General features: G+C 38.1%; 1 protein-coding gene and 1 long non-coding RNA gene across 3 annotated transcripts in view; one reads left to right on the top strand and one right to left on the bottom strand.

Moving 5' to 3' along the window:
- The window catches only part of LOC310721895 (uncharacterized protein), a 60,057-nt gene that overhangs the window by 27,135 nt on the left and 5,703 nt on the right, over window positions 1–27,219 (bottom strand). For both annotated transcript variants that reach the window (XR_014532236.1, XM_083534071.1), the window contains exon 3: window positions 7,766–7,860. Coding sequence is in view for 1 of the 2 variants with exons in the window: in XM_083534071.1 (XP_083390197.1) it covers window positions 7,766–7,860 (95 nt within the window). In the remaining variant the exon portion in view is untranslated. The remainder of the gene's footprint in view (window positions 1–7,765; window positions 7,861–27,219) is intronic.
- On the top strand, window positions 1,630–14,904 carry LOC310722045. Its single transcript, XR_014532274.1, has 3 exons — window positions 1,630–2,026; window positions 6,304–6,434; window positions 14,008–14,904. It is a non-coding gene; the product is annotated as an uncharacterized lncRNA (long non-coding RNA).

The following is a 27,219-nucleotide window of genomic DNA, read 5'->3' as shown; positions in this document are numbered from 1 at the left end:
AAAGACAGGCATGCCTGGCTACTAAACGCATGTGTATACTAGATATGTACGTTTTGCAGCTTCTGCATGTGGTTTGTGTCTTTGTGTCCTTTGACCGTCCACACATCTTGCAACGCTTCCTCTTGCCACTAGAAAACCTAGAATAATGAAAAGACTGTTAGTTTAGGATTGATGTTATTTCCACATCTCAAAAATTACACACACACACACAAACTGGACACTTACTTCAGAAATTTAAGATTGTGGATGTATGAGGCATGCAGGAGAATCAGCTGGAGCCTCAGCTGTGGCTATTCCCCTCACTGTGGCTTAAAAAGCTTGGGTCCTGGGCACATGTCGTCTGGTAGACACATGACAGTGGGTAAAGAGTGCGGGAACGTGAGAGCAAACAGCTTTTCGGTGCTTACATCATAATAATGTAACGTTTTTTGTGTGCAGAAAGTGTTTATTTTCTTTGCAATTAAATTGTTCTGCTTGAAAAATATTATATTTACAAGTATCAGACTACAAAGGCTACACCCTGTATTTCTCACTTCCAAAAAGAATATGATTTACGTTAAGTCCTTGTCCACCTTCTGTAAAGGAAAGCTATCAAGACCATGAATGTATGTTTACATTTTGGTGTTTTTGTGTAGGTCACTTATTGACTTCATTCTGTCTGTCTCTGTATATTTGTAGGAAGAACTGTTGCCTTTAAACCTTTGACTTTGATTGTTTCTATTTATACATTTATTTCTATTGTCTTTAACTCTTTATTTTTATTTACCATTTTCGCTATGGTTCATGTGCTATTCCCTGAACCCATGCCTTGTGGTTGTTCTTTTTTTTTTGTGTTCTGTATAAAGTTTTTAAAATGATCAATAATCATAATAATAATAACAAAAAAAAAACAGTGGGTGAGGGTGTGTATCTGTGTCTGTGTATACAGGTCAAATTGACCCAAAGATCATATGATGGATGTAAATGTGAGAGGTATAGTATTGATCCGAATGACATACAAGGTTTTTTTTTTTTTAAATAAAAAATAAAAAAAGCCAGCTCTGATAGTTTAGAGTGTTAGGCCTGTAGATTTCTGAGGTGTTCATTAGGGTTCAAGTCCTGATCCAGATGAATGTAATGAACTGTAGCTTTAATTAGCATTTTTCAAGTAGCATTGTATGCATTAATGTAGCATTAATTTTCTCTATGGTGATTAAGGTGTGATATGAAAGATTTCCAGATGATGACCCAGTAGGTTAAATGTCTGTTTATTTCTCAAGTTCAAGACTATTTTAAACCATTCTCAGGAAGCACACGGATACAGTGCATTAACACGTTTGGTCTGTTTACAAATTAAAGCTTTCTCATAATTAATAAGTATAACAAAGAGGGCCTTGATGAGAACTTGAACCTCTACCATTTGGTAGAAACTGAGAATCACCATTACCTGTGTCAGTGTAGTGGTTAATCTCACAGGCTCTGGTGCATGACATCCCTGGTTTGAGTCCTAGCTTTCATCCATTATAATTTTAAGAAAAGCACGTATATACTCTTTAATACAGGCAGGTGAGGATACATGATTGAGATCTGAACCCCTGCCATTTAGCTTTGACCCCAAACAACCATGTGGTGTTGTGGTTAGCAGAGTCTGAGCTCTAGTTTTCTAAGTTTAAGAAACGAGACATTTAATATGCTTTAATACAGGCAGGGAACGGGAACTGAACCGTGACTATTTGGATTTGACACAAAAAAAAGTGGTGTAGTGGTTAGTATCACACACTCTGGTGCATTATCTCCCCAGTCTGAGCTCTAGCATGCCTTTATTATACATTTAGGAAAACTTGAATACGGACAGATAATGAGAACTGAACCTTTACTATTTAGTTTTATTGTACATTTGGGAATTGTTGCTTACATTATTGGGTTTATTGGGTATTGTTTCCTTCCAGCAAAAGTGACTGCACAACATTCTGCAGTACTGCTTCAATCCAGTCTGTGTGCAGGTTCTGACTCAAAGTGTAACATTACTCTCCCCTCCCTGTTTTTTGTAAGTGTATATCGATCAATTTTGTCTTTATAATCATTTAAATTAGCATGTGTCTAAAGTATTTAGTTTCAATGATTTAATATTTATTGCCATTTTTCACTTTTCAAAATTGTCTGAATAAATGTTCTAATGTAAATGTCCATCAATATCTAATTCATCATCAGATGTTTAATACTACTTACAAACTCTCATACCACATCCTTTATTTTTATCTACAAAAACAGAGAGAACTTTGTTTGCTGAAAGTCTAGTGTGACTGCAACCTAAAAATCCAACTGGGTTATGGAAAAAAAACACTGGTAAAATCAAATTATTTTTTTTTTTTTTAGGAATTCGGGTAGGGAACAATAAATGGAATTCACTTTCGCTCATTACAATTCCTGTGATCTACTGATTGATCTGAATATGATTTAATTTCTAGTCATTTGATTTCGGCCAAATAAAAAATAAAATTCATTTTTTAATAAACTGTCAGTTTTCCACCAATTGAAGATTCTTATATTTAATAAATTACAATTTAAGTAGATGCTAATCACATATTTAAACTTCAAATCACGCTCTGCTTTTATAGCACCTATAACCATGACACAAACGTTTCATATCCCAAAATTTTGTTTAACTGGTCCTATCGCACTTGTCAAATAACAAAAAAACAGCAAAAATGAATGACAAAAGAACAGTGCTTACAAAAGTGTATTTGCGAATAATGCTATAGTTACTGAATAGTAAAAAAAAAAAAAACAGCAGCTTTACAAATAGTTGACAAATCAGATTTGAATCATGGGAAATTGAACAAAAACCATGCTACAACATTTTTATTCAGGAACTGAAAATGATTAATGAAAGGTTCTAAACTACGCAGATTTCTTGAGGTAAAACTGTTTTTTTTTTAATGCACAATATGCTACAAAATGTTTTTGGAATATATTAAAAGTTTCAAGTAGGGCAAAAAAAACCAACAAAAAAAAAACCTTTAAAAATATACTAGACTCTGTTTTTTTCCTATAAGAGGGCAGGGTAGGAGGATAAAAGCCAAAGTAAAAAGTCTCCCCAACTGAATCATTTATCTATTCAAGTAGGATGGCCAAGTTCAGCATTTTCGAGATGAGCTTTAACATGTCTGTTGCATGCACTTCGATCACTGAACCTCTTCCCACAGGAAAGACAGCTGTATGGCTTTTCTCCTGTATGGATTCGAATATGCACACTTAGATGACTGGATTGCCGGAAGTTTTTATCACAGTATGGACAGTGATACGGTCTCTCTCCTGAGTGAACCCTCAGGTGAACTTTCAACAGTCCTCGAGAGCTGAAACTTCGCCCGCACACCACACACAGATTAGCTTCAGGGTCACTTTGGTAAACTGCAGAAGATTTGTGCCCAGGTTGAATGTTCCTCTCATTCATGCTCCCTGTGCTAATGCATAATTCTAAATCACAGCACAAGGCAAAAGAAAGTCAATTCACATGTAACTTATAACACATTATGCCAATAATTTAATATATATATGAATGAGATTATGTCTGCTTACGACTTGACATGCATTGTTCTTCCTCCAACATCAATACTTCTGGGAGTCTCTCCTTTTTCCTACACGCTCTCTCATTTTCTGTCATTGGCTCCATTTTTCTCTCTCTTCCACCTTTTGGTACTTTGCCAATTCCACGAGCTCTTATCATAGAATATCTAAAAGTAAAATTAAGCGAAACTTAATACAAAATAATTGCATTGACACATTTACTGACAAGTGATAAACAGTGTTCTAACAGGCAAATGTTAACCCCTTTAACTTCCACTCTTTTGAGAAATTATATTATATATATATATATATATATATATATTATATATATTATATATATATATATATATATATATATATATATATATATATATATTATATATATATTATATATATATATATATATATATATATATTTTTTTTTTTTTATATACGTTTATGCTTTCCAGTTAAATTTTCACCAAACCAAATGTCACTATTTGTTCGCTTTCTTTGCGACTACTGAACACACAATGTATATACAGCTGCATAGCTGTGATTATTAGGGTCCAAGCACTAATTCACAAGGGGACTCAATAATGCAATCAATGCTTTAACACATTGTAGAGTTACTTGAATGGTGAAGCACAGCCTTTTAACAACTACAAGCCAAACGTAGTCAGAAAATTTAAGGGTCGTTTTTTCACATACCGTAATTTCCAGACTATTAAGCGCACCCACTGAATTTTACAAAGATTTTTATTTTGAACATAAATAAGTCTTCATTTAAACTAATGAACTTTACACAGGCTTTAACGAAAGACAGTGTCTGTTACACGGTGTAACGGGTCAAATATGTTGCGGCTCCGCTGCATTTTTCCAGTATTACTGCATGTGTGCAAGACCGAGGAATATGTCCTTATTATTTTCTGATGTTAATTTCCAAGTTTCTTTGACTAACTCGTAACGCTGTTGCCAAGAAAAATAAAAAAGCAGGAGTTTTGGAAACCTGGCTGTGCTTATATGATTTCTGTTGCAAATGGAGTTAGCAAGCTATCCCATGACCCAGACTCAACGCGTTACAACGGCTTGTATCTAAACAGTAGCCTACCAAAGAAAGTAATTGTTCACTGTCTTCCTCCTTCCTTTCACAACAATTTTCTCTCGAGAGTTTATCTTTTGGCATCGTCGTGCTTTTAAAAATCTCCATCAGTGAATCTTTTCTCCCGATGCCGTGGAGATCAGAACACAGGCGAGGTGCGTTTTTTTTCGTTACCGTTCGGAAATTTCATTGGTCTAATGTTATGTCGCTCAGTTTTTTGGCTTGAAGTTTGTGAAACCGGGAAAAACCCAGGAAAAATCCATAATTTAGACGCTTAGTTTTTTAAGCTTCAAAACGTGGGAAAAAAGTAGCGGCTTATAGTCCGAAAAATACGGTAGGTATTTCATTTATTTTACAAACATATGAGCGCTATGAGCTAACCCAGCCATTAGGGTTGAAACAAGCGAGTGTACTTTTAGCGCCGGTCCCAAGCCCGGATAAATAGGGAGGGTTGCGTTAGGAAGGGCATCCAGCGTAAAAACGTGCCAAATCAAAAATGCGGCTCACTTATATGGATGGTCCACTGTGGCGACCCCTAATGGGAGAAGCCGAAAGAAAGTTTATGAGCACTATAAGCTCATTGAGTAAGCTACTGGATGAGTGTTTTCAGCGCAGACCAGTGTGTGCATAAGGGCTTAGTGAGATAACAATCACTCAACTTACAAAAAAATTGGTGGCCACACTCAGAATGTAAGGACTATTCGCACTCATCAAATCATCCCCTCGAGAGCATCCATCCAACACATCATCAGCCTCCTCTTAGTCTGTGTTATTATGTTACAGCAGGTACTACAACAGCAAAATTCAAAGTTAACTGAAGCCCCACATCACACTTTTCAAGATGGGACCACAGGACAACCAAGAGGTGTTTATCAAGATCTTTAAACATGCCCCAAAGCACCATCTGCTTCTGCACTGTCAAGGGAATCCTCTCACAGCTATCAATTTCAGTTTGCAAAACTCCTAGAATACCCAGAACTAAATAAAGCAATTTTGCAACAACAGCCCAAAGTGACTAGTATTGCCAGTGATTTTGTTCGCCAACCTGAGTTTGCCTTTTCCCAAAAGCTCAGGCACCCTTCAAAGACAGTTACTGGAGGACGTAGTCAAGCAGTTTGATACTAAACTACAGGAGGCAGTGCTAAACAAAACAGTACAAATTGAAGATGACCACTTAGTGGTGCATCTGTGGATATACGAAAGCCTTCCATCTCCTTCTTTTTCTCATAAAACTTCTCTTAAAGGTACATATTATACATTGGTCGATTCAGACTGTAATCCCTAACCTCCCATCCGTCCTTGCACCACGGAAACAGGGGACAAACAGGACCCCTGTCCTGGGTCGGAACAGCTTTTCTCCACTCTTAGTATACACAAAGTTATGGCCAAAGTTATGGCTCAGCAACTCCTGGACAGAATCCTGCACCCACACACTGCCGATCTGAATGACAACATAAATGATGGGCAAAGGCACATTCAGCATTAAGGCGTTGCACTTGCGCCACTGGCAATTGCCTTTCCAAATTAAGATTCAGCAATTGTAGCCTGCTCCAGACCCAAAATCGAAAAGGTAGCGAGACTAGCAGGCTATTATCATAGATCTGTGCCAATAGACAATTTTTCAGAAAAAATGCCTTTACATTTTCAAAACTACATCGCTCTCTTTTGTTTTGCAGACTGAGGCACTGAACAGGAAGCCTTGGGTCGTACTGCCACAGGGGTTGGAAAAAGAGGTGCTACACCTGTGCTATACATCAGCTGCAAGCTCTCTGTGTCTTGTTCTTCATTCTAGCAAGCAACCGCAAAAGTAAGGAGGAGTGGGGGAGCCACAGGAGAGAGAGCTAAGTGAACCTTGTGTTCATGTGTTGAAAAGGACTTTGAGAAATCAAACAGACAAAAAAGCAACAAAAAAAAAAAAACCTTTTGAGTTGTCCAAACCCTGCCTCCCAGCTCCTGTTTACTAGTTCACCCTGTAATGTATCACAAGATCCGAATATTTGGCAAGACAGTATTTTAAGTCAATCTTACACAAAACGAGCAGGAATTCTAATGAGCGAGACTTACAAAAAAATATCGGTTACCAGACTCTTCCCCACAAACCTTTCACATGAATTTACAAATGTCATATTTAATAGGACATTTGAAGTTCCATTAAAAGAATGGAAATACAAATCATACATTATCCTAATCCTTTAGATGTGTAACCCGCTACTGTTTTCAAATGTAATTGTGACAAAATAAGCACATGCCACTGTTTTGGGAAGGGATATAAAGAAATTAATAATAAAACAATATATATACACAGGTGCAATTGTCATGACATTGTTTTTTAAGCGCCACGTGCCAAGCGAAATAAAATGTACACAATTAAAGCATCATCAATTTTTAATGAAGCGTATCACAATGTCTTTTTGCAGTAGGTGTTTAAACACTATTTGTAGAAACTATAAGAGCAGATTTGTCGGACGTCGTACAAAATATACAAAAAAGCTACAATCCCTTGTTTAAAACTTATCGATGTATTTGGCAGGCTTGCTCTTTCTGTGACTCATCAGACCTCTACAAAACCGACATCCTGAATTAGTACCGCACAGTCAGCACCGTGTCAGGGATGCGGTCATCATCCAAGGGATAAAAGAAGTCAAGCTACAGGGTGACTGGCAGGAGTGGGTGTGAGAGGCTAAAAGGGTCAAACATTCAAAGTATTGCTATAGTTTTATGTTGTAACTTTCTTTTAACCGAACATGTAATATTGAAAATTTGCTGAGCTTGAAAACACTTGACACCAGCTATTGACTAATGAAAAGTGCTAAAAAACTTCTCCATAGTTTCAAACTTGATTACACCAAGCTAGAATGATCTTTTTTATATTCTGGGGGACAGTTTTAACTCGTGTGTTTGCCTTATCCAGCATATGCTTTACTAGATCATGAATTTCTAAGCCAGAAAACAATACAAAAATACATTGTATTTCTGTGACCTTATAATTACTCAGCAGGCCATTTTTATAAGCCTTCATATTAAAAAAAAAAAAAAAACACCAGTTACTTTCCCAAGTATGCATCTCGCACCTGAAAGTTACTAGTCAAATGAGTGGACAGTTAAAGGGTTTAAAATCTGAAAATGTCTAAAACTTACCTTTCTCTCCTTTGGAGTTCTTTACCCTGTGCTGCTGGATCATAATTAACACATCCTTTAGGCTGACCCGCGTTCACTCTGCTTGATAATGGAAGCTGTATAGAGGGGGGAAAAAAGGACAGAATTATTAGAAGACAAGTGGTTTTAATATATATATATATATATATATATATATATATATATATATATATATATATATATATATATATATATATATATAGCAAAAAATGCCTTAAAAAGCAGGATCTCATGTGCCATGTTCTTAAACACATGAACAAAAGAACATAGTTGGGACTACCGAGAATAGAAGTGACTGGAACTTGGGCATTTTAAGCAAATCGAGCTAACCATTCTACAAAGGTTGAAGTGAACGGAATAAGTTGTTGTAGTAGAAGAAAAGAAAATCATTATGGCAATAATTTATGTAAACCAGAATCGCTCCTCTTACCAGACTACATCATAACTATATTTGAACTGTAACACGATTTGTACAAATTCAATACCATTTCTATTTTCGTAATCATTTTCAAAGACAAATCATGAAGTGATATATTACATTGATGATAATCATAAAAAAAATAAAATAAAAAAAAAGCATCTTGTCTTGTGTCCAAAATTCCAGACTCCTGCCTATGTGTTGTTGCCATAACAACCTAATTGGATACACAAGAAAAAGTGGCTACATTCTGTACAGGCTAATTTGATTTGGTTACTTGAAATCTGCAATGGCTGCATGCTATTTATAAATCAGATTTAAGAATGAACAAAGCCTAAAAGAGATTATGTGAACGACAGAACCTTTCCATACCCAACTAGCCAGTAAAAGCACTTCATAAACCTTTTAGTTTTTCTGTACATCCTGTTCTGAACCTTAACTTTAGCCTAGCAACGTTCTTAAGCATCAGAATATCTAGTTAGTGTACAATGTCAATAGTCTTCAGTATACAGAAATGTTGTACGGTCCAAAAATAAACCATCTGTAAAAATGTTGTCCTTAGTTCAGCAATATCTACTTGTGCTAGTTTCAGGATGCGTCTGGGAGCAAGTGGTCAGCTTTAAATAACATTTCCATACATTACAATAACATTCATAATAAGATTTATTAAAATTAAATGTCAACTACTATACTGGTCACAATTTAGTTTTTTGCCACAAAATTTTTACTGCCACTGTTTCGGTTTATGTTCATAATTTCTTTATACTGAAACTGTTTAATACAAACAGAAGCAGTGATGTGGCCTAGAAGGAAAAAAAAATTATTTAATTAAATTCCTCTCTCATCTATAAAATTAAGCAAATATCCAACCATTATTTCTTATGAAGATGTTAAAACTAGGCAGAAAGTACAACTCTGCATCAAACCAACAGCCCCTATTTGAAATGCTTACTTTAGCCAGTTAATGTTCACAAGCTTTGCTGCTCAAGTCAGCTCAATTTATGCCTTGTAGCACTGATGTAAATAACCCCCATGTCATTAGTGTAAACATTTCTTGCTCTGAAACCACCCACTTTACTTTAGCTAAGAAAAATAAATCACTTATCACAGGCATCATGAACAACAAAAAAACATTACTGTGATCAATACAACATTCATCTATTTGCATAAGTAAAATACCAAAGCTATAATTTAAAGACTCGATCACAAAGATGTGTTCTGAATATGTACTGAATGTATCATCTGTATATATCGAAGAAGACAAAAACAACTTGAGACATCGCTATTACTGCTGATGCAAATATTCACATCAATTCACATCCATTTCTAAACTGCTGTGAACATAAAAGGACAGTAGAAAGATAACACAATATACAAATCAACTACAAATAACATTATTTGATTCCAAAGACATTTTCAAAGTAAAAACATAATACAAAATGTCAAATCCAAGTTTTTGTTAGAGAAACACTGCAGGTGCTTATTCAAACCTAATACATTCCAGGTAAAATGAATACTTCTACTTATAATCTGCATGTAATCTGTTTTCTAACAAAAAATAATTCTCATTATTTTAAAACAATACTATTTTCCCAAAACAACAACAAAAAACATTTATATTATACTATACGGATGTCAATCAGTAATAGTATAATATTGGGTCGTTATTGAAAACATGAATTAATATTAAAAATTTTATTTTGCCATTTACACCCATTGTTGATGTGTGTGTGTGTGTGTGTGTGTGTGTGTGTGTGTGTGTACACACACACACACACACACACTTTCATTTATATAAAATTTTTATTATTGGTTACATGATGGGTGGACAGATTAAATGATCATATGAAGAAGAACAAAAAATAAATAAATAAAAATAAAATAAAACACTACACGGATTACATCCAAGTGAATAAACCTGATTTATTAGGTCTCATTTACAAATGTAAAATTACTAAAAATACATATTCTTTGAAACAGTTAATAATAGTAATTAATACAATAAAATACAAATCCTGTTTACATCATGTTATGTAATTATTAATAAAATACACCGGACATCTTTTATCAGTCTTTTGATATCAATGGAGCCAAAACAGATTTAAGTGTAAATGATACTTACAAATAATCCTTGGATGACTTGTTTATTCGAAATGAATTCAAACTCAATTAACTGGACACCTGACATTTAACACTCATGTGGTCTGGAAAATACCATTCCAGATCGTGTCTCCAGTTTGCTGGTATAATACCCTGTACACTTATGGGATGCTTACCACATGATTTTGGGGTGTGACTGTGGGGAAAGTATGGACATCCAGCTGCAGAACCCTAAGTGAGTTTAGGTTTTGTTGTACAGTTCATTCCACAGATGTTCAATAGTCATGGTGCAGACCACTTGAGTTTTTCCACTCAGTCAGGGCACAGGGCATTGTCATGCTGGAACAGGTGACACTTTTGAGGAAAATCTTTTTCACCACATTATCTGTGTAAAGCAGCTTTGAGACAATGTTCATTGGTAAAAGCACTATACAAATAAAATTGAATTTAATTGAATAGTTCCAGTGCAATGTAAATGCTACAGAATACAGACATTTTATACATTTGTGTGCTCCCTGGCGACATTCCCACATATGTGTCCGATCGTTCAGTGTTTTAATTATCCAGCCATGTAGCGTAAAAAAAAGATTACATAGTAATCACCAGTGTTGTGCTAGTTACTAATAAATAGTAACTAGTTACTTCATTTAAAAAGTTAAAATTACTTAATTACTTAAAAAAAAAACTTAATTACTTTGTTGATTACTTTCACCAAAAAGTAATGCTTTACTGTTAAAAGTAACTTTTTACGTATTATTTTAAAGAACGTTCTTTAATGTTTCCATTAATGCCCTTTTATGCGTTATGGTCTAAACAAACACAAAACTGACTTAAACACAAAGTAATTTTTAAACACTATTTTATTAAAGTCAGAGCGGCACAAACTGAATATATCACAAGGATTTCTGAAAAAAATAACAAAACAAGCCGAATAGTATTTTCAGAATCAAAAACTAAAGTGTCTTCTGCATCATAAAAGCTGTTGTGTTGAGCTCTTAAGTATGAAAACTATCAACAATGCACAATATAACACCGGGTTAGCTTCTAGCTTCGTCGAGGCATGGAGTTTCTGGAGGAGCTTCGACAGATTGGAGATGTTTATCGCAGTAGATACGACTTTCGAACCAGAAAGACACAACTTACATTTGACTAAAACGTTTTTGTCTTATGCTCAATTAAAGTGAAATAATGAGAATATTTCCACTTTGAGAAACTCGTCTTGCTCTCGCCTTGACTCGCCATTACTGCCGCACAGACCTGAATAAACGGAAACACGCCCACAGTGCGTCTTCTTCTTCTCATCTCTTTTAAAATCTGCCTCGGTCATTGCATTACTACCTCACCACGTTACTGTGTTAAGCGTACTTTCACATCAGTTACAGCAGCGCGTTTTATTAATAATCTTCCAGAAATTACGATATTAAATAGATCTCCGTCTGACCCCGCAGAGCTCAACTGGGCCACTGAATACCTAGAATCAACGTTATGTTATACTCTAGATGATGTAGCCCCCCTTAAAACCAAAATGATCAGGGAGAAAAAATTTGCACAGTGGTATAATCATACGCGCACCTTAAAACAGACCACTCGGAAAATTAGAACGTAAATGGCATCAAACAAAATTAACAATATTTCAAATAGCATGAAAAGAAGAGCCTCCTAAATTATAGAAAATCTCTCAGTGCTGCTAGATCAGCATATTTCTCCACCCTCATAGAAAATAACAAGCATAATCCTAGATTTTTATTCAGCACGGTGGCAAAATTAACAGGAAATAAAAGCACTGCACTAAAATGCACACCATCAATAGGTAGTCATGATCTTTTTTAATAATAAAGTTGAAAACAGGCAAGAAATCCAGACGATTAATATAAATCCAATCTATTTTACAAATAACTCTGTAGACAGCAGTGTAATTATAACAATCAATTACAAAGCTTCACTCCTATTCAAGAGAATGACTCCTCATCAAAATCATCAACCTGCATTCTTGCATTTTCCCTTGCCTACAAGTTTCCCCAAACAGATAATTCCAAAGGTAATTAAACCTGTTTTAAAAATAATAAACTCTTCCATTAGCATTGGTTATGTACCTAAATCCTTCAAACTGGCAGTTATCAAACCACTAATTAAGAAACCTGACCTTGACCCATGTCAGCTCTCAAACTACAGACCAATATCAAATCTCCCCTTTATATCCAAAATTGTAGAAAAGGTTGTAGAACAGCAGTTCTGCTCCCATCTACTTATGAATAACTTTTTTAACATGTATCAGTCAGGATTTCAGCCTCATCATAGCACAGAGACGGCGCTAGTTAAGGTGGTAAATGACCTGTTATTGGCCTCTGATCAGGGTTTTGTCCCCCCTCTTGTTTTGCTCGACCTTAGTGCAGCGTTTGACACCACTGATCACACTCTACTGCTTGCTAGACTTGAGAACGTTGTTGGTATAAAGGGAACAGCTCTCTCTTGGCTCAGGTCTTATTTGACTGATCGCTATCAGTTTGTTGATGTAAATGGTGAGTTTTCCACAGTCTCTGAGGTAAAGTTTGGTGTTCCTCAAGGATCTGTCTTAGGCCCACTGCTTTTCTCTTTATATATGCTGCCTCTGGGTGAAATTATACATAAACATGGTATTCGCTTCCATTGCTAGGCTGATGATACACAGCTGTATATTTCAACAAAGCCAGATGAGAGAGATCAGATTTACAATGTTGAGAAATGTTTAAAGGAAATTAGACAGTGGATGCTTGATAACTTTCTTCTGCTTAACGCAGATAAGACGGAAGTACTTTTACTAGGACCACATGCAGTTAGAAGCAAACTTTTTTCCGATTACGTAGCATCTCTGGATGGTGTTTCTGTTTCAGCGTGTACAGCAGTCAAAGATCTTGGTGTGATTATTGACCCTAGTCTTTTCTCTCATGTGAATAATATTACCAGGATCGCCTTCTTTCACCTTAGAAATATTGCTAAAATTAGAAATATGATGTCATTACAGGATGCAGAAAAATTTGTTCATGCTTTTGTTACATCTAGATTAGACTACTGTAACGCTTTACTGTCTGGGGGTTCGAGTAAGTGCATAAATAAGCTTCAGTTAGTTCAGAATGCAGCAGCAAGTGTCCTCACTAGATCTAGAAAATATGAGCACATCACCCCTGTTTTAATCAGTCTACACTGGCTCCCAATCCAATCTCGCATTGATTATAAAATACTACTACTGATGTATAAAGCACTTAACGGTCTCGCACCGCAGTATCTAAATGAACTTCTGTACCAGTATGATCCTCCACGCCTACTTAGATCAAAAGGTGCAGGCTATCTGTTGGTTCCTCTAATAATGAAGACTACAGCAGGGGGCAGATCTTTCTCTTACAAATCCCCACAGTTATGGAACAGCCTTCCAATCAGTGTTCAAGTCGAGGTTAAAAACACATTTATTTAGTCAAGCCTTTGATCAATAGATTTTTTCTTAGGTAAAGGCGCAGATCTGGAGGGAACATGGATATAGAGTGTTTGGTGAACTGGGATATTTGTATGCTGTCGTCCCCTCACTCTCACACGTTCACTTTGTTGTATGCTGCCATAGCGAGTCTTGCCGGAGTCCAAACTGCACAGTGATATTAACTTTCAGACACTGTACTTTTCTTCCTGTCACCCTCTTCTTTCTCTCTCTCTCTGTCGAGTTAAACATGCTCCTGAGGTTCCAGTGACCACTGTTCCTGCCCCTCTCCCCTCCGTGGATCTTTTCACTTCGTCCAGGCCTGCCTCTGGATAGTGTTCTCTTTGACTGAAGGCCACTCTCTCATCAACGCCTTGGGTGGTTCCATGAAATTCCGGAGTAAGAACGGCGCTTTGAGGATGGATTGGACTGTAGGTAATGTCAACAGTCTGTTACATTGACTGAGGACTACTTTTCGCTTCTGATCATCATCACTGCACCCTGCAACATCGTATATCTGCTATAAATGGACATTCGGTGCAACCCAGATAAGGATGGGTTCCCTCTTGAGTCTGGTTCCTCTCAAGGTTTCTTTCTTATGCCATCTCGGGGAGTTTTTCCTTGCCACAGTCGCCACCGGCTTGCTCATCAGGGACAAACTAACTTATAAAGAACATATTCATTTTTAATCACCACATTATCTGTGTAAAGCTGCTTTGAGACAATGTTCATTGTTAAAAGCGCTATACAAATAAAAATGAATTGAATTTACAGTGGTTGGCATCCACCAATCCTACAATGCGTCGCTGCTGTAAACAGGTTGGGTTGTAGGCTACACTTCAGCCAAAATTAATTCATTAAACGGACAACGCACCATATGGTAACGGAGTTACTTTATTTAAAAAGTAAAGCGTTACAGTATAAGTTACTGTCAAAAGTAACTGCGTTACAGTAACGCGTTACTGCCCAACACTGGTAATCACATTGTGGTGAAAGAAACAGGTTCCTTATACTAAACTGTAAAGCATTAAATGTCCTCTTTTATCTTTGGAAGATTACAATTTGGAAGTTCATCAAACATCAATGTGATGCACAGTCCATTCACTGTTCCATTATCCCAGTTGCATCTTCTTGATTTGGATTTATTTTTGTTTCTCATTCAAGGACGTATCCTTCCTCCGCTCTCATTCTGGTCTGGAGAACACCATGGCAGTGGGCTTAATTCCACCGTCAGAGGAAAACGCTTGACCTGTACTGGCTGCTCTTGTGCTGCACTATTAGCATTTGCATTTTCCAGAAATGGTAAAGTGCTTTCCATGGATAGAGGTACAAAGTCTAACAGAATCTCGGCCATCTTTTTTCTCTCCCTGTAATTTTTGGTTGCGGCCCTCCATTGCTCTCTCTTTTTCTTCCTCTCTGTCTCTGTCAGGTCACTGGACTTGACCCATTTAATCATTCCCAGCTGTTTTCTTCTTCGATAGCTAAAACAATGGTGCGACATGGATTAGGTTCTGTACAACCAATTTTAAATACATAATATATAAATCTAAGAATGCACAGTTAAACTGCTCATGTTAAGGAATAAGGAAAAATATGGTTATTTTTCCTTTACTCTTAGTTCGTACTGCCAATATATGGAAATTATACAAAACCAGTTCTTTTAATATTAATTAACATATACCAGTCAGCCATAACATTAAAACCACTGTGAGGTGACATGAATAAAACTGAATATATCTTTAAAATGCCAGCTGACCAGTGGTGGTATATATTAGGCAGCAAGTGAACAGTCAAACAATCTCTCAAATGGGCAAGTATCAGGATCTGAGGACCAAATTAGCTTGACGAGTGGGTCCAAAATGGCAGCTCTTGTGCAGTGTTGAAAATATGCAGTGGTTAGAACCTACTAAAAGTGGTGCAAAAACGGCCTACTACAGAATTGACAGCGTCATCTCCTCCCAACACTCATTGTTTGACGGTTTTGAAGACCTTCCGTAGAACAAACTGCTAAACAGGTTAATGACCTTAGTGCAGATTTTGACACCATTGAGCACACTATACTGCTTGCTAGACTTGAGAACGTTGTTGGAATAAAGGGAACAGCTCCCTCTTGGCTAAGGTCTTATTTGACTGATCGCTATTTGTTGTAATGTAAATGGTGAGTTCTCCACAGGTAAAGTTTGGTGTTCCTCAAGGATCTGTCTTAGGCCCACTGTTTTTTCTCGTTATATATGCTGCCTCTGGGTGAAATTATACATAAACATGGTATTCGCTTCCATTGCTAGGCTGATGATAAACAGCTGTATATTTCAACAAAGCCAAACGGAATAATAAAAATTTTACATTTATGAGAATGCCAATTTCCTAAAGGCAGTAGCCTTTTTAGACAAGCATAATGCATCCAACACACTACAAACCTTATTCAGGAAAGAGTTTAAAGTGTTGTCTTGCCCTTTAGATTCCCTCAGAGATCAATCAGTGAGATGTAATGGATAAACAAGTTTGATCCATGGAGGCCCCACCTCACTCCAACTTGGAGGATTTAAAGGATCTGCTGTTAACATCTTGATGCCAGATACCACAGTTCTTGTCTAAGCCATGCTTTGACTGGACAGAGCTGTTTTAGCAGCACATTGGGGACTTGCACAATAGTAGGCAGATGGTTTTAATATTATGGCTGATCATGTATGGCTGTCCATCCAATCTGATGGCGTGCAGTTTAGACACCCCATTCAACAAAACAAAAGCCATGAAAATAATGTTTAATGCTGGCCAGTCAATCAGGTGCCCTGTAGGCACACCAAAATATCCAGAAGGTTTTATTTGAACAGATAAAAAGAATGCAAAAACTGTTTTTAGTGCACAGTACCATGTTATAGCGAATCGAAATTGGAGGGGCATTGTTTACATATATCCATAGATTTCTTTGGGACATACTCCATACCTTTCTTTTCTTCTAGCAAGATACTCAGCTCTTGCGTTTGGATCAGAGTTAATTCGCTGCCTGTAGCGTGCACTTTTTTCTTTGTTACTTAGCTGCATCTAGAAAACAAGTTATAAGAGATTAATGAATACATTCACAGATTTACAAATATATTTTCTCATTATATTGCACACAATTAGATCAAACCTCAACATTCACCCCTCAAATATCAACTAAAGTATAAGACAAATAAATGCAATAAACTAAAATATGTTTTCAATTAGACTGTAATGAACTGTAGACATAGAATAACAATTTGCGTATAAAAGCACGAGTGCCACAGACAGCGGTTGCACCAAATGAGTTCTTATGTCACTTACATTTTTCAAATGCAGAACAGAAATTTAAAACAGTAATTCTTCTCACCAAAGTTTATTATGAATTTAATTGTACAATCTTTACTGATTTACAATAATAATAATAATAATAAAAGAAAAAGTGATATGCAATTTATTTCAAAATGTTTTCTTGAGGTCATACCACATGACAGCATTATGAAGCTACATAGCGGTACATAAGAAATTGAAGGTTTTCTAAATTTGACAAAGTCTTACAAACCTTCTAGATGTTTCCAAGGATTCTTCGTTTGTTGTTGTATGATGTCGACTTCCAGTATTGTATTCAACAAGAAAAGTCTCAAAACAGTCTTTTTGTGACTGTTGTACCAGATGACACAAAATGCACAACTCCAAACAAATTGCAGTTTTATGAATCTTGGGGTTTTTATTTCTAAAAGAAGCAGATGGCATGGTCAGACTTACTTAAAGTTCACTCAGAGTACACTCAAAGTAAACATGTCAAAACTGCACCCAAAGTGTCAATATTTTGTCTGAGCACCATTGTTATCTAACACTGTCTTAATCCTCCTGGGCAAGAATTTCACCAGAGCTGCACAGTTTGTTGCTGGGATCCTCTCCTCCATAATGACATCACAGAGCTGCTGGATGTTAGATACATGGAGCTTCTCCACCTTCCACTTGAGGATGCCCTACAGGTGCTCAACAAGGTTTAGATTTGGAGAAATACTTCTGGAAGCCACTCAAATCACCTTCACCTTCAGCTTCCTCAGCAAGGCAGTTGTCATCTTGGTGGTGTGTTTGTGGTCGTTATGTTGGAAAACTGCCGTTTGGCCCAGTTTCTGAAGGGTGGGCATCGTGTTTTGCTTCTGAATGATACAGTACATGTTGGAATCCATGTTTCCCTCAATGAATCACAGCTCCCCAGTACCAGCAGCACTCATGCAGCCCCATACCATGATGATACCGCCACCATGCTTGAATGTAGGCAGGACAATTTTCTTGGTACTTCTCACCAGGGCGTCGCCACACATGCTGGACAACATCGGAGCCAAATAGGTCTCTTAATCTCATCTCAGTCTCTTCAGTCAATAGGACATGATTCCAGTTATTCATGCTCTTGGACAGGTCGTCTTCAGCAAACTGTTTGCGGGCTTTCTTGCGAGATAGCTTGAGATGAAGCTTCCTCATGGGACCACCGATTTGCTGCAGTCTGTGGCATACGGTCTGAAAGTAGGACTCAACTTCATTGATGGACTCTAGCGATGCCTGTTCAGAGTAAAACCCATCTTGGAAAACCTCTGTATGACCTTGGTCACTGCATAGATACTTAGTGCCAGGGTGTTACCAATCTTCTTATAGCCTCTGCCATCTTTGTGAAGAGCAACAATTCTAATTTTTAAATGCTCAGTCTCTGCCATGAGGTGCAATGTTAGACATCCAGTGATCAGTATGAGCACCAAATTTTAACTGCTCTAATACAAGATACACAAATGTGTATGGTGCTGTCAAGCAGACACGAACATGATGAATAGGACATGGGGCTTTGCATGCTAAAGTAACATACAGCTGATATCAGGGTGTACTCACTTTTGTTGCCGGCTATTTTGACAATAATGACTGCAGGTCGAGTTATTTTTAGAGGACAGTAAATCTCTATGGCTATACAAACTGCACATTGACAATGTTAAAATATATCCAAGTTTCATTTCTATAGTATTAAAAAATGGTTGCTGAAATGTGAGGTATGGTGTACTCACATTTGCGAGATACTGTACTATGTACTTATCATTATAAGTATCTGTGCGATGTAGCGGTAGAGCTACACCAAAAAATTCACGCTTCAAACACTTAGAAATCTGACCGCAATAGAACCCATAAGCCAAAAGACTTTTTAAACGTTTATTTATTAAGTTTATTTAATTAGCCATTTTGTTGATTTTTCAGTGTTTCTTGTGAAAATTGATGAAACCATCGATTCCATGAAGCAGCAAGATATTTCAGCATAAAAAACAGGTACCTCTACCAGAGAATAAAGATAAACTATATATAGAGCTTTCAACAAGATGGTGAGCCAAACAGACTTTAAAATCGACAAAGATACATTCTATTTTTACAGAAATGGTTAACTTTGGAAAACTGGCCTTAGTGATTTTTACTATACATCTACGTCAAATATAGTATATATTTGGTTAATAGTTTATTTTTTGGTATTTACTCAAAGCATTGTGTTATCATAAGCTCTGTGACTATAATCTAGTCAAAAGGTGCCTTTTACTTTTAAACAATTTATGAATATGGAGCTACATATCAAGCTTATTTTATGCTTCTTTTTTTTTAAAGAATGCAAGCTGAAAAAAGATCACAACATTCTTGGCCTTGGCAGTGACAGTGGCACTAGAAGATTTCATGCCAGATACATAAGCAAGGACACTGAAATGCAATACACAGACTATTTTTTTCGTGACTCAAGATCAAAAGCAAAACCTTCAGTGCATTTCACATTCACTGATGTATCACTTCGACAGGAAAACAAATCAGAAGGGGATTACTTTTTAAGAATATAACAGTCAAAGCACATGTGGGGAAAAAAAAACAGATTTTATCCAAAAATATAAAGTAATCCACATTGCTGCATTTCACTGTCAGACCCTAATGTCATTTTAAGGTCACCTAATGTTATCATTACTGAATATGTGCAGTGCATTTAGAAAGAATTCACAGCACTTCCCTATTTCCACATTTTGTTATGTTCCAGCCTTATTCTTAAATTGATTAAATTTATTATTTTCCTCAAAATTTTACAAAGAGCACCCCGTAATGACCAAGTGAAAGTTTGAAAAGTGAAAGTTTTGAAAGTTCGTTTTAAATCTTTGAAACTCTAAATTAAGCTCAGGTGCATCCAGTTTCCACTGATCATCCTTGAGATGCTTCTACAACTTGATTGGAGTACACCTGTGGTAAACTCAGTTGATTGGACATTATTTGGAAAGGCACACACCTGTCTATATGAGGTCCCAGTTAACACTGCATGTCAGAGCACAAACTAAGCCATGAAGTCCAAAAAAATTGTCAGTAGACCGCATTTAAAGTCCCAATAAACCCAGTAGCCTCAATCATTTATAAATCAAAGTAGTTCTGACCTGCGTTCTGAACCTTCCAGAAGAACAACCATCTCTGCAGCACTCCACCAATCAGGCCTGTATGGTAGAGTGACCACACGGAAGCCACCCCTCAGTAAAAGGATGATCAGTGGAAACAGGATGCACCTGAGCTCAATTTTGAGTGTCAAAGGTTTCAAACAAACTTCTTTCACGGTGTCATTACGGGGTGCTCTTTGTAAAATTCTAAAGAAAATAATGAATTTATTCAATTTAAGAATAAGGCTGGAACATAACAAAACGTGGAAATAGTGAAGTGCTGTGAATTCTTTCCGAATGCACTGTATATATTCAGTAATGATAACATTAGGTGACCTTAAAATGACATTAGGTTCTGAAATGCAGCAATGTGGACATCCCACCTGGAGTTTGCCAAAAAGCACCTGAAGGACTCTCGGACCATGAGAAACAAGGATTGAACTCTTTGGCCTGAATGGCAAGCATCATGTCTGGAGGAAACCAGGCACCGCTCATCACCCGGCCAATACCATCCCAACAATGAAGCATGGTGGTGACCGTATCATGCTATAGGGATGTTTATCAGCACAGGAACTGGGAGAACAGGCAGGATCAAGGGAAAGATTAATGCAGCAATGTACAGAGACATCCTTGATGAAAACCTGCTCTAAAGCACTCTGGACCTCAGACTGCGGCACAGATTGTGTCGTGGCTCAGAATGTTGACATTTGCTGTAAAACCATTTTACTGAATTCACCCCTTCACCAGACCAGTAAAAAACAAAAACAAACAAAAAAAAAAACCCTCCACATTCTTTCTTCATCAGCTCCTTTGTCTGTCCTCAAGAGATCACCACCTATGTTGTTTGATTAGACAGTGCGAATGCCCCTGACACTGAACTGGTGAAGTAGTTTTCACAGAAGGTGACTATAAGCCTTGTTTTGCTTTGTTTAACGTTGTCACCAGTTCAGTCCCAAGAGGCAGGTTACTTAGAGCAACATTGAAAAAAATGTGGATATACTTTGATAGGTATTTTAGTAGGTTGTGGATGATGCTAGATAAACTGGCCCTGCAGAACAATTTATAGCTAAACTTGTGTGGCTTGTTGGCAATATATTGGTGGAGAGTGCCAGCCTTGGTATATGCCACCATGACCTCACCAACACTGGGTTTAGTAGACATTTCTCATAAAGGATCTTAAAAAGGGGTGGATTTTGTAAAATCGTTCTTAGGCAGCCATTGCACTGCTGGTGATCATTAAAACAAATGAGCCGGTGAAACAGCTTGAATGTTTTCTTTGGCATGATTTCAACGATCACACTGAAACACAACTCGTTGTGCCAGTAGTCCTCTGAGGGTGGGGATTTGCTCAGGGGTCCTCTGAGCAAATCTTCAATCTTTTTCTCACTAGTTTAGAGTGGATACTCCTAGGCTGAATACAGATTGGTATGTTAAGCAATATGTTCAATCATCTTGTCAGTCAGTGAGTGTTCAGAAGTGCTGGAGGGTTGTCTTATAGCATCAGGGGGTTGAATTTTGAATCAGGAACATGGAATGCCTCAATTTCTTTACACGTCCAGATTCCACCCCTAAATTAGGGATGTCAACTGCCTCTGCCTAGTAAATTGTATTTCAAAAGCAGTGTCTCTGGTCTCCTTGCTTGTGGGGGCTAATAATCAGGAACCTCTCATTGCTCACTCTAATCTGCGAAAACCAGTCAGTATCTGGTATGACCACTATTTGCCTAACGCATTTTGCCCTGTACAATGAAAACCAAGATTCATCCGTGAAGAGAACACCTCTCCAAAGTGCCAGACGCTATCGAATGTGAGCATTTGGCCACTAAAGCCGGTTACGACGACGAACTGTAGCCAGGTAGAGACTCTGATGAGGTTGACAAGCATGCTGATGAGCTTCTCTAAAACGGGTTCTGACAGTTTGAGCAGAAATTCTTTGGTTATGCAAACCGATTATTGCAGCAGGTGTCTGGTCTCAGACAATCTTGGTGGTGAAGATGCTGGATGTGGAGGTCCGGGGCTGGTGTGGTTACACGTGGTCTGCGGTTGTGAGGTCGGTTGGATGTACTGCCAAATTCTCTGAAACGCTTTTAGAGACGGCTTATGGTAGAGAAATGAACATTTAATTCACGGGCAACGACTCTGGTGGACATTCCTGCAGTCAGCTTGCCGATCGCATGCTCCCTCAAAACCTGTGACATCTGTGGCTTTGTGCTGTGTGATAAAACTGCACATTTTAGAGTGGCCTTTTAATGTGGCCAGCCTAAAGCACACCTGTGCAATAATCATGCTGTCTAATCAGCATCTTGATGTGCCACACCTGTGAGGTGGATGATTATCTCGGCAAATGAGAAGTTCTGACTAACACAGATTTAGACAGATTTGTGAACAATATTATATATACAGTGGTCCCCCGCTTATCGACTTTAATCCGTTATTGTTCCTTAAAGCCGGTCGAAATGCGAAAAGGTCAAAGAACGAATGTAATTATCCCATAAGAAATAATGGAAAACCAAGAAATCCGTTCCCGACTTTCACAAATACCCATTTATTAACAATTTTTGCCCTGTTTTTAGCAGTATTAATACAGGTACATAAATAATACTGTATATAATTGTTATGCAGCGTAATGAGCAGAGGCAACGCCGGAGCACAGTTCGCTTTGAGTTAATTAAAAACACGGAGAGTTTTACACAAAAAAAACCACACACACGGCAGTCTATAGAATCTCGACGAACGAGAGAGAGATATCCGTGGTGGGGCGAGGTCCACGGGTGAACGCACGGGAGGAAAAAGGAGGTTTTGACAGCCGCCGAAGTGGGCGTAGCAGGTAGATTCCTGAAAATAATACAGTAAAAAGTATAAATTAAAAACATTACAAAAGTAAGAAAAAAAATGATTGTACTGTACTTACTCGTTAAGTCGTAGTGATGGCAGTGCTGGTGGTGTTAGTTGGAGGAGGATGAGCCCTCACTGCCAGGAGGAGGGGAATCAGCCTCTGGGGATGGAGGTAGTGGAGATTTTTTTCCTTCAGCTGAGGGAGAATCATCACTCATGAACACAGAAGGCAAACTATGAGGAGTTTTTTCTCGCCGCATTTTCTTTATTCCACTAGGGCCTGGTTGAGGCTCATCACTAGGTGTAGCTGTTTTTCCTGAAGCTACAGGAATTGGCTTCAAGAATCTAACTAATGTTACCTGCTTCTTTCTCTTTTTCAATAGATTTTTAAAATAAGGCATGACGGTGTCATTGACTACACTTATTGCAGAGAAAGACGCACTTTTATCTGGATTGAATTTATCAAATAGAAATTCCAAATCTCTCCACTTTTTGCACATGTCTTTTAGTTCATCCGTACTTAACGTTAATTTATTCAGTTCCTCCTCCTCCTCATCGCCTTGAACTTGGAATTCACCCCTTTCAGAACTTTCCTTTTCTTCCTGTAATTCCTTCAATTCCTCAGTGGTGAGATCCTCTCGATGTGACTCCACCAACTCCTCCACATCTTGCGAATTCACTTCCAGATGAAGATCTGTGCAGAGACGCAAAATCTCTTCCACGACCTTCTCCTCCTCCTCCAGCCCCTCGAAGTCTCGCTCTGCAACGACTGATGGCAGCAACTTCTTCCATGCCGAGTTGAGAGTCCTGATGGTGACTTCCTTCCATGCCATATCTATTAGTTGAATACACTGATAGATACTGAAGTGGTCTTTCCAGTACTCTTTCAGGGTCAAGTTGCTGGAATTAGTCATGTTAAAACACTTACGAAACAGGTGTTTTGTGTACAGTTTTTTGAAGTTGGCTATGACCATCTGGTCCATAGGCTGAATGAGGGAGGTCGAATTTGGTGGCAGAAATTTGACTGTAATCCAGTCAAACTCAGCCTCCAACTCATCGCCTAAATCTGGAGGATGTGCCGTTGCATTGTCCAGGACAAGCACGCATTTCAAAGGCAAACCTTTCTCCTGGAGATATTTTTTAATCCATGGGGCAAACACTTTCCGTACCCATTCCCTGAATAGCTCACGGTTGACCCAAGCTTTAGGGTTTGCACGCCACAACACTGGTAAACTGTCTTTGCAAACATTGTGCTTTTTGAATGCCCTTGGATTTTCTGAGTGGTAAACTAAAAGGGGCTTAACCTTGCAGTCACCACTTGCGTTCGCACAAAGCAGAAGAGTGAGTCTGTCTTTCATGGGTTTGTGACCTGGCATGGATTTTTCCTCTTTCGTTATGAAAGTTCTGTTGGGCATTTTTTTCCAGAAAAGCCCAGTCTCGACACAGTTGAAGATTTGCTGCGAGACATAGTTTTCCTCACTAATAAACTTTGCAACGTCCTGCACAAACTGTTCTGCTGCTTTATCAGCACTTGCTGCTTCTCCATGACGAACAACGCTATGAATACCGTGTCTTTCCTTAAACCTATAAAACCACCCATGAGATGCAACAAAAGGCACTTTGTCTTTGTCGTCTTTTGTCAGATTTCTGTAAATTTCTTTTGCTTTTTTACAAATTATTGCCCGATCAACACCATCACCCATGCGCTGTTTCTCTTTTATCCACAGAACGAGTAATGTTTCCATCTCGTTCAAAGCCTGTGGTCTTTGTTTTAAGTTAACATTGCGCGACATACTGGGCAAGACATTTGCTTCTTTAATTTTTTTCTTATTGGCCAAATATGTACATATAGTAGACTTAGGTAAATTATACGTAGCAACAAGATCTTTGATACGCATACCATTTTCATACTTAGAGATAATTTCTCTCTTTGTCTCCATTGAAATCACACGCCGCTTGGCCTTCACATCACTGGCTTTTTTTAGATCCATTTCACAAATCTAAACAAAAAAAAGATTTTACACTTTAAACAAAGTATAGTATATACAATATACACGCACTAAATAGTTATATTGACCGCTAAATAAGACAATATTATTCACAAACCAAAGTTTAAGTTACGAAGGCTGAGGCAAGACTGGGAAGATCCTTTCCCTCGCTTCACGCGGTCGGGGTAAAAAAAGGTCGATAAGCATTTGGTCGTTCAGCGGGAGCAAATTTCGGTCAAAAAACTGTTCGATGTCCGAGCCGGTCGATAAGCGGGGGACAGTACAGACCAAAAGTTTAAACACACCTTCTCATTCAAAGAGTTTTCTTTATTTTCATGACTATGAAAATTGTAGAGTCACACTGAAGGCATCAAAACTATGAATTAACACGTGGAATTATATACATAACAAAAAATTGTGAAACAACTGAAAATATGTCATATTGTAGGTTCTTCAAAGTAGCCACCTTTTGCTTTGATTACTGCTTTGCACACTCTTGGCATTCTCTTGATGAGCTTCAAGAGGTAGTCACCTGAAATGGTTTTCACTTCACAGGTGTGCCCTGTCAGGTTTAATAAGTGTGATTTCTTGCCTTATAAATGGGGTTGGGACCATCAGTTGTGTTGTGCAGAAGTCAGGTGGATACACAGCTGATAGTCCTACTGAATAGACTGTTAGCTGCTTTTTTCTTGCCATAATACAAATTCTAAGTACAGAAAAACGAGTGGCCATCATTACTTTAAGAAATGAAGGTCAGTCAGTCCGAAAAATTGGGAAAACTTTGAAAGTGTCCCCAAGTGCAGTCACAAAAACCAGCAAGCGCTACAAAGAAACTGGCTCACATGCGGACCGCCCCAGGAAAGGAAGACCAAGAGTCACCTCTGCTGCGGAGGATAAGTTCATCCGAGTCACCAGCCTCAGAAATTGCAGGTTAACAGCAGCTCAGATTAGAGACCAGGTCAATGGCACACAGAGTTCTAGCAGCAGACACATCTCTACAACAACTGTTAAGAGGAGACTGTGTGAATCAGGCCTTCATGGTAGAATATCTGCTAGGAAACCACTGCTAAAGAAAGGCAACAAGCAGAAGAGACTTGTTTGGGCTAAAGAACACAAGGAATGGACATTAGACCAGTGGAAATCTGTGCTTTGGTCTGATGAGTCGAAATTTGAGATCTTTGGTTCCAACCACCGTGTCTTTGTGCGACTCAGAAAAGGTGAACGGATGGACTCTACATGCCTGGTTCCCACCGTGAAGCATGGAGGAGGAGGTGTGATGGTGTGGGGGTGCTTTGCTGGTGACACTGTTGGGGATTTATTCAAAATTGAAGGCATACTAAACCAGCATGGCTACCACAGCATCTTGCAGCGGCATGCTATTCCATCCGGTTTGCGTTTAGTTGGACCATCATTTATTTTTCAACAGGACAATGACCCCAAACACACCTCCAGGCTGTGTAAGGGCTATTTGACCAAGAAGGAGAGTGATGGGGTGCTGCGCCAGATGACCTGGCCTCCACAGTCACCAGATCTGAACCCAATGCGAGATGGTTTAGGGGTGAGCTGGACCGCAGAGTGAAGGCAAAAGGGCCAACAAGTGCCAAGCATCTCTCGGGGAACTCCTTCAAGACTGTTGGAAGACCATTTCAGGTGACTACCTCTTGAAGCTCATTAGGAGAATGCCAAGAGTGTGCAAAGCAGTAATCAAAGCAAAAGGTGGCTACTTTGAAGAACCTAGAATATGACATTTTCAGTTGTTTCACACTTTTTTTGTTATGTATATAATTCCACATGTGTTAATTCATAGTTTTGATGCCTTCAATGTGAATCTACAATTTTCAGTGTCATGAAAATAAAGAAAACTCTTTGAATGAGAAGGTGTGTCCAAACTTTTGGTCTGTACTGTGTGTATATGTGTGTGTGTGTGTGTGTGTGTGTGTGTGTGTGTGTGTGTGTGTGTGTGTGTGTGTGTACAGATTGCTGTCCTCTGAAAAGAACTTAAAATACAGCCATTATTGTCAAAATAGCTGGCAACAAAGGTGAGTACACCCTAAGTGATAACAGCTGTACCTCATGTAACCTGTTCATGTTTTTTTTTTTTCTGCTTGTCAGGACTATTATATTTTATATAGTTAAATAGTTAAAATTTGGTCCATTGTGTACAATTCTGTGATACTGATCGCTGGATGTTCAGCATGGCACCTCATGGCAAGACTCTCTGAGGATTTGAGA

This window comes from Silurus aristotelis, assembly GCF_946808225.1.
Source record: "Silurus aristotelis genome assembly, chromosome: 28".
Classification (NCBI taxonomy): domain Eukaryota; kingdom Metazoa; phylum Chordata; class Actinopteri; order Siluriformes; family Siluridae; genus Silurus; species Silurus aristotelis.
Note: the sequence above shows the minus strand (reverse complement) of the source record. Positions and strands in the feature narration are given on the sequence as shown.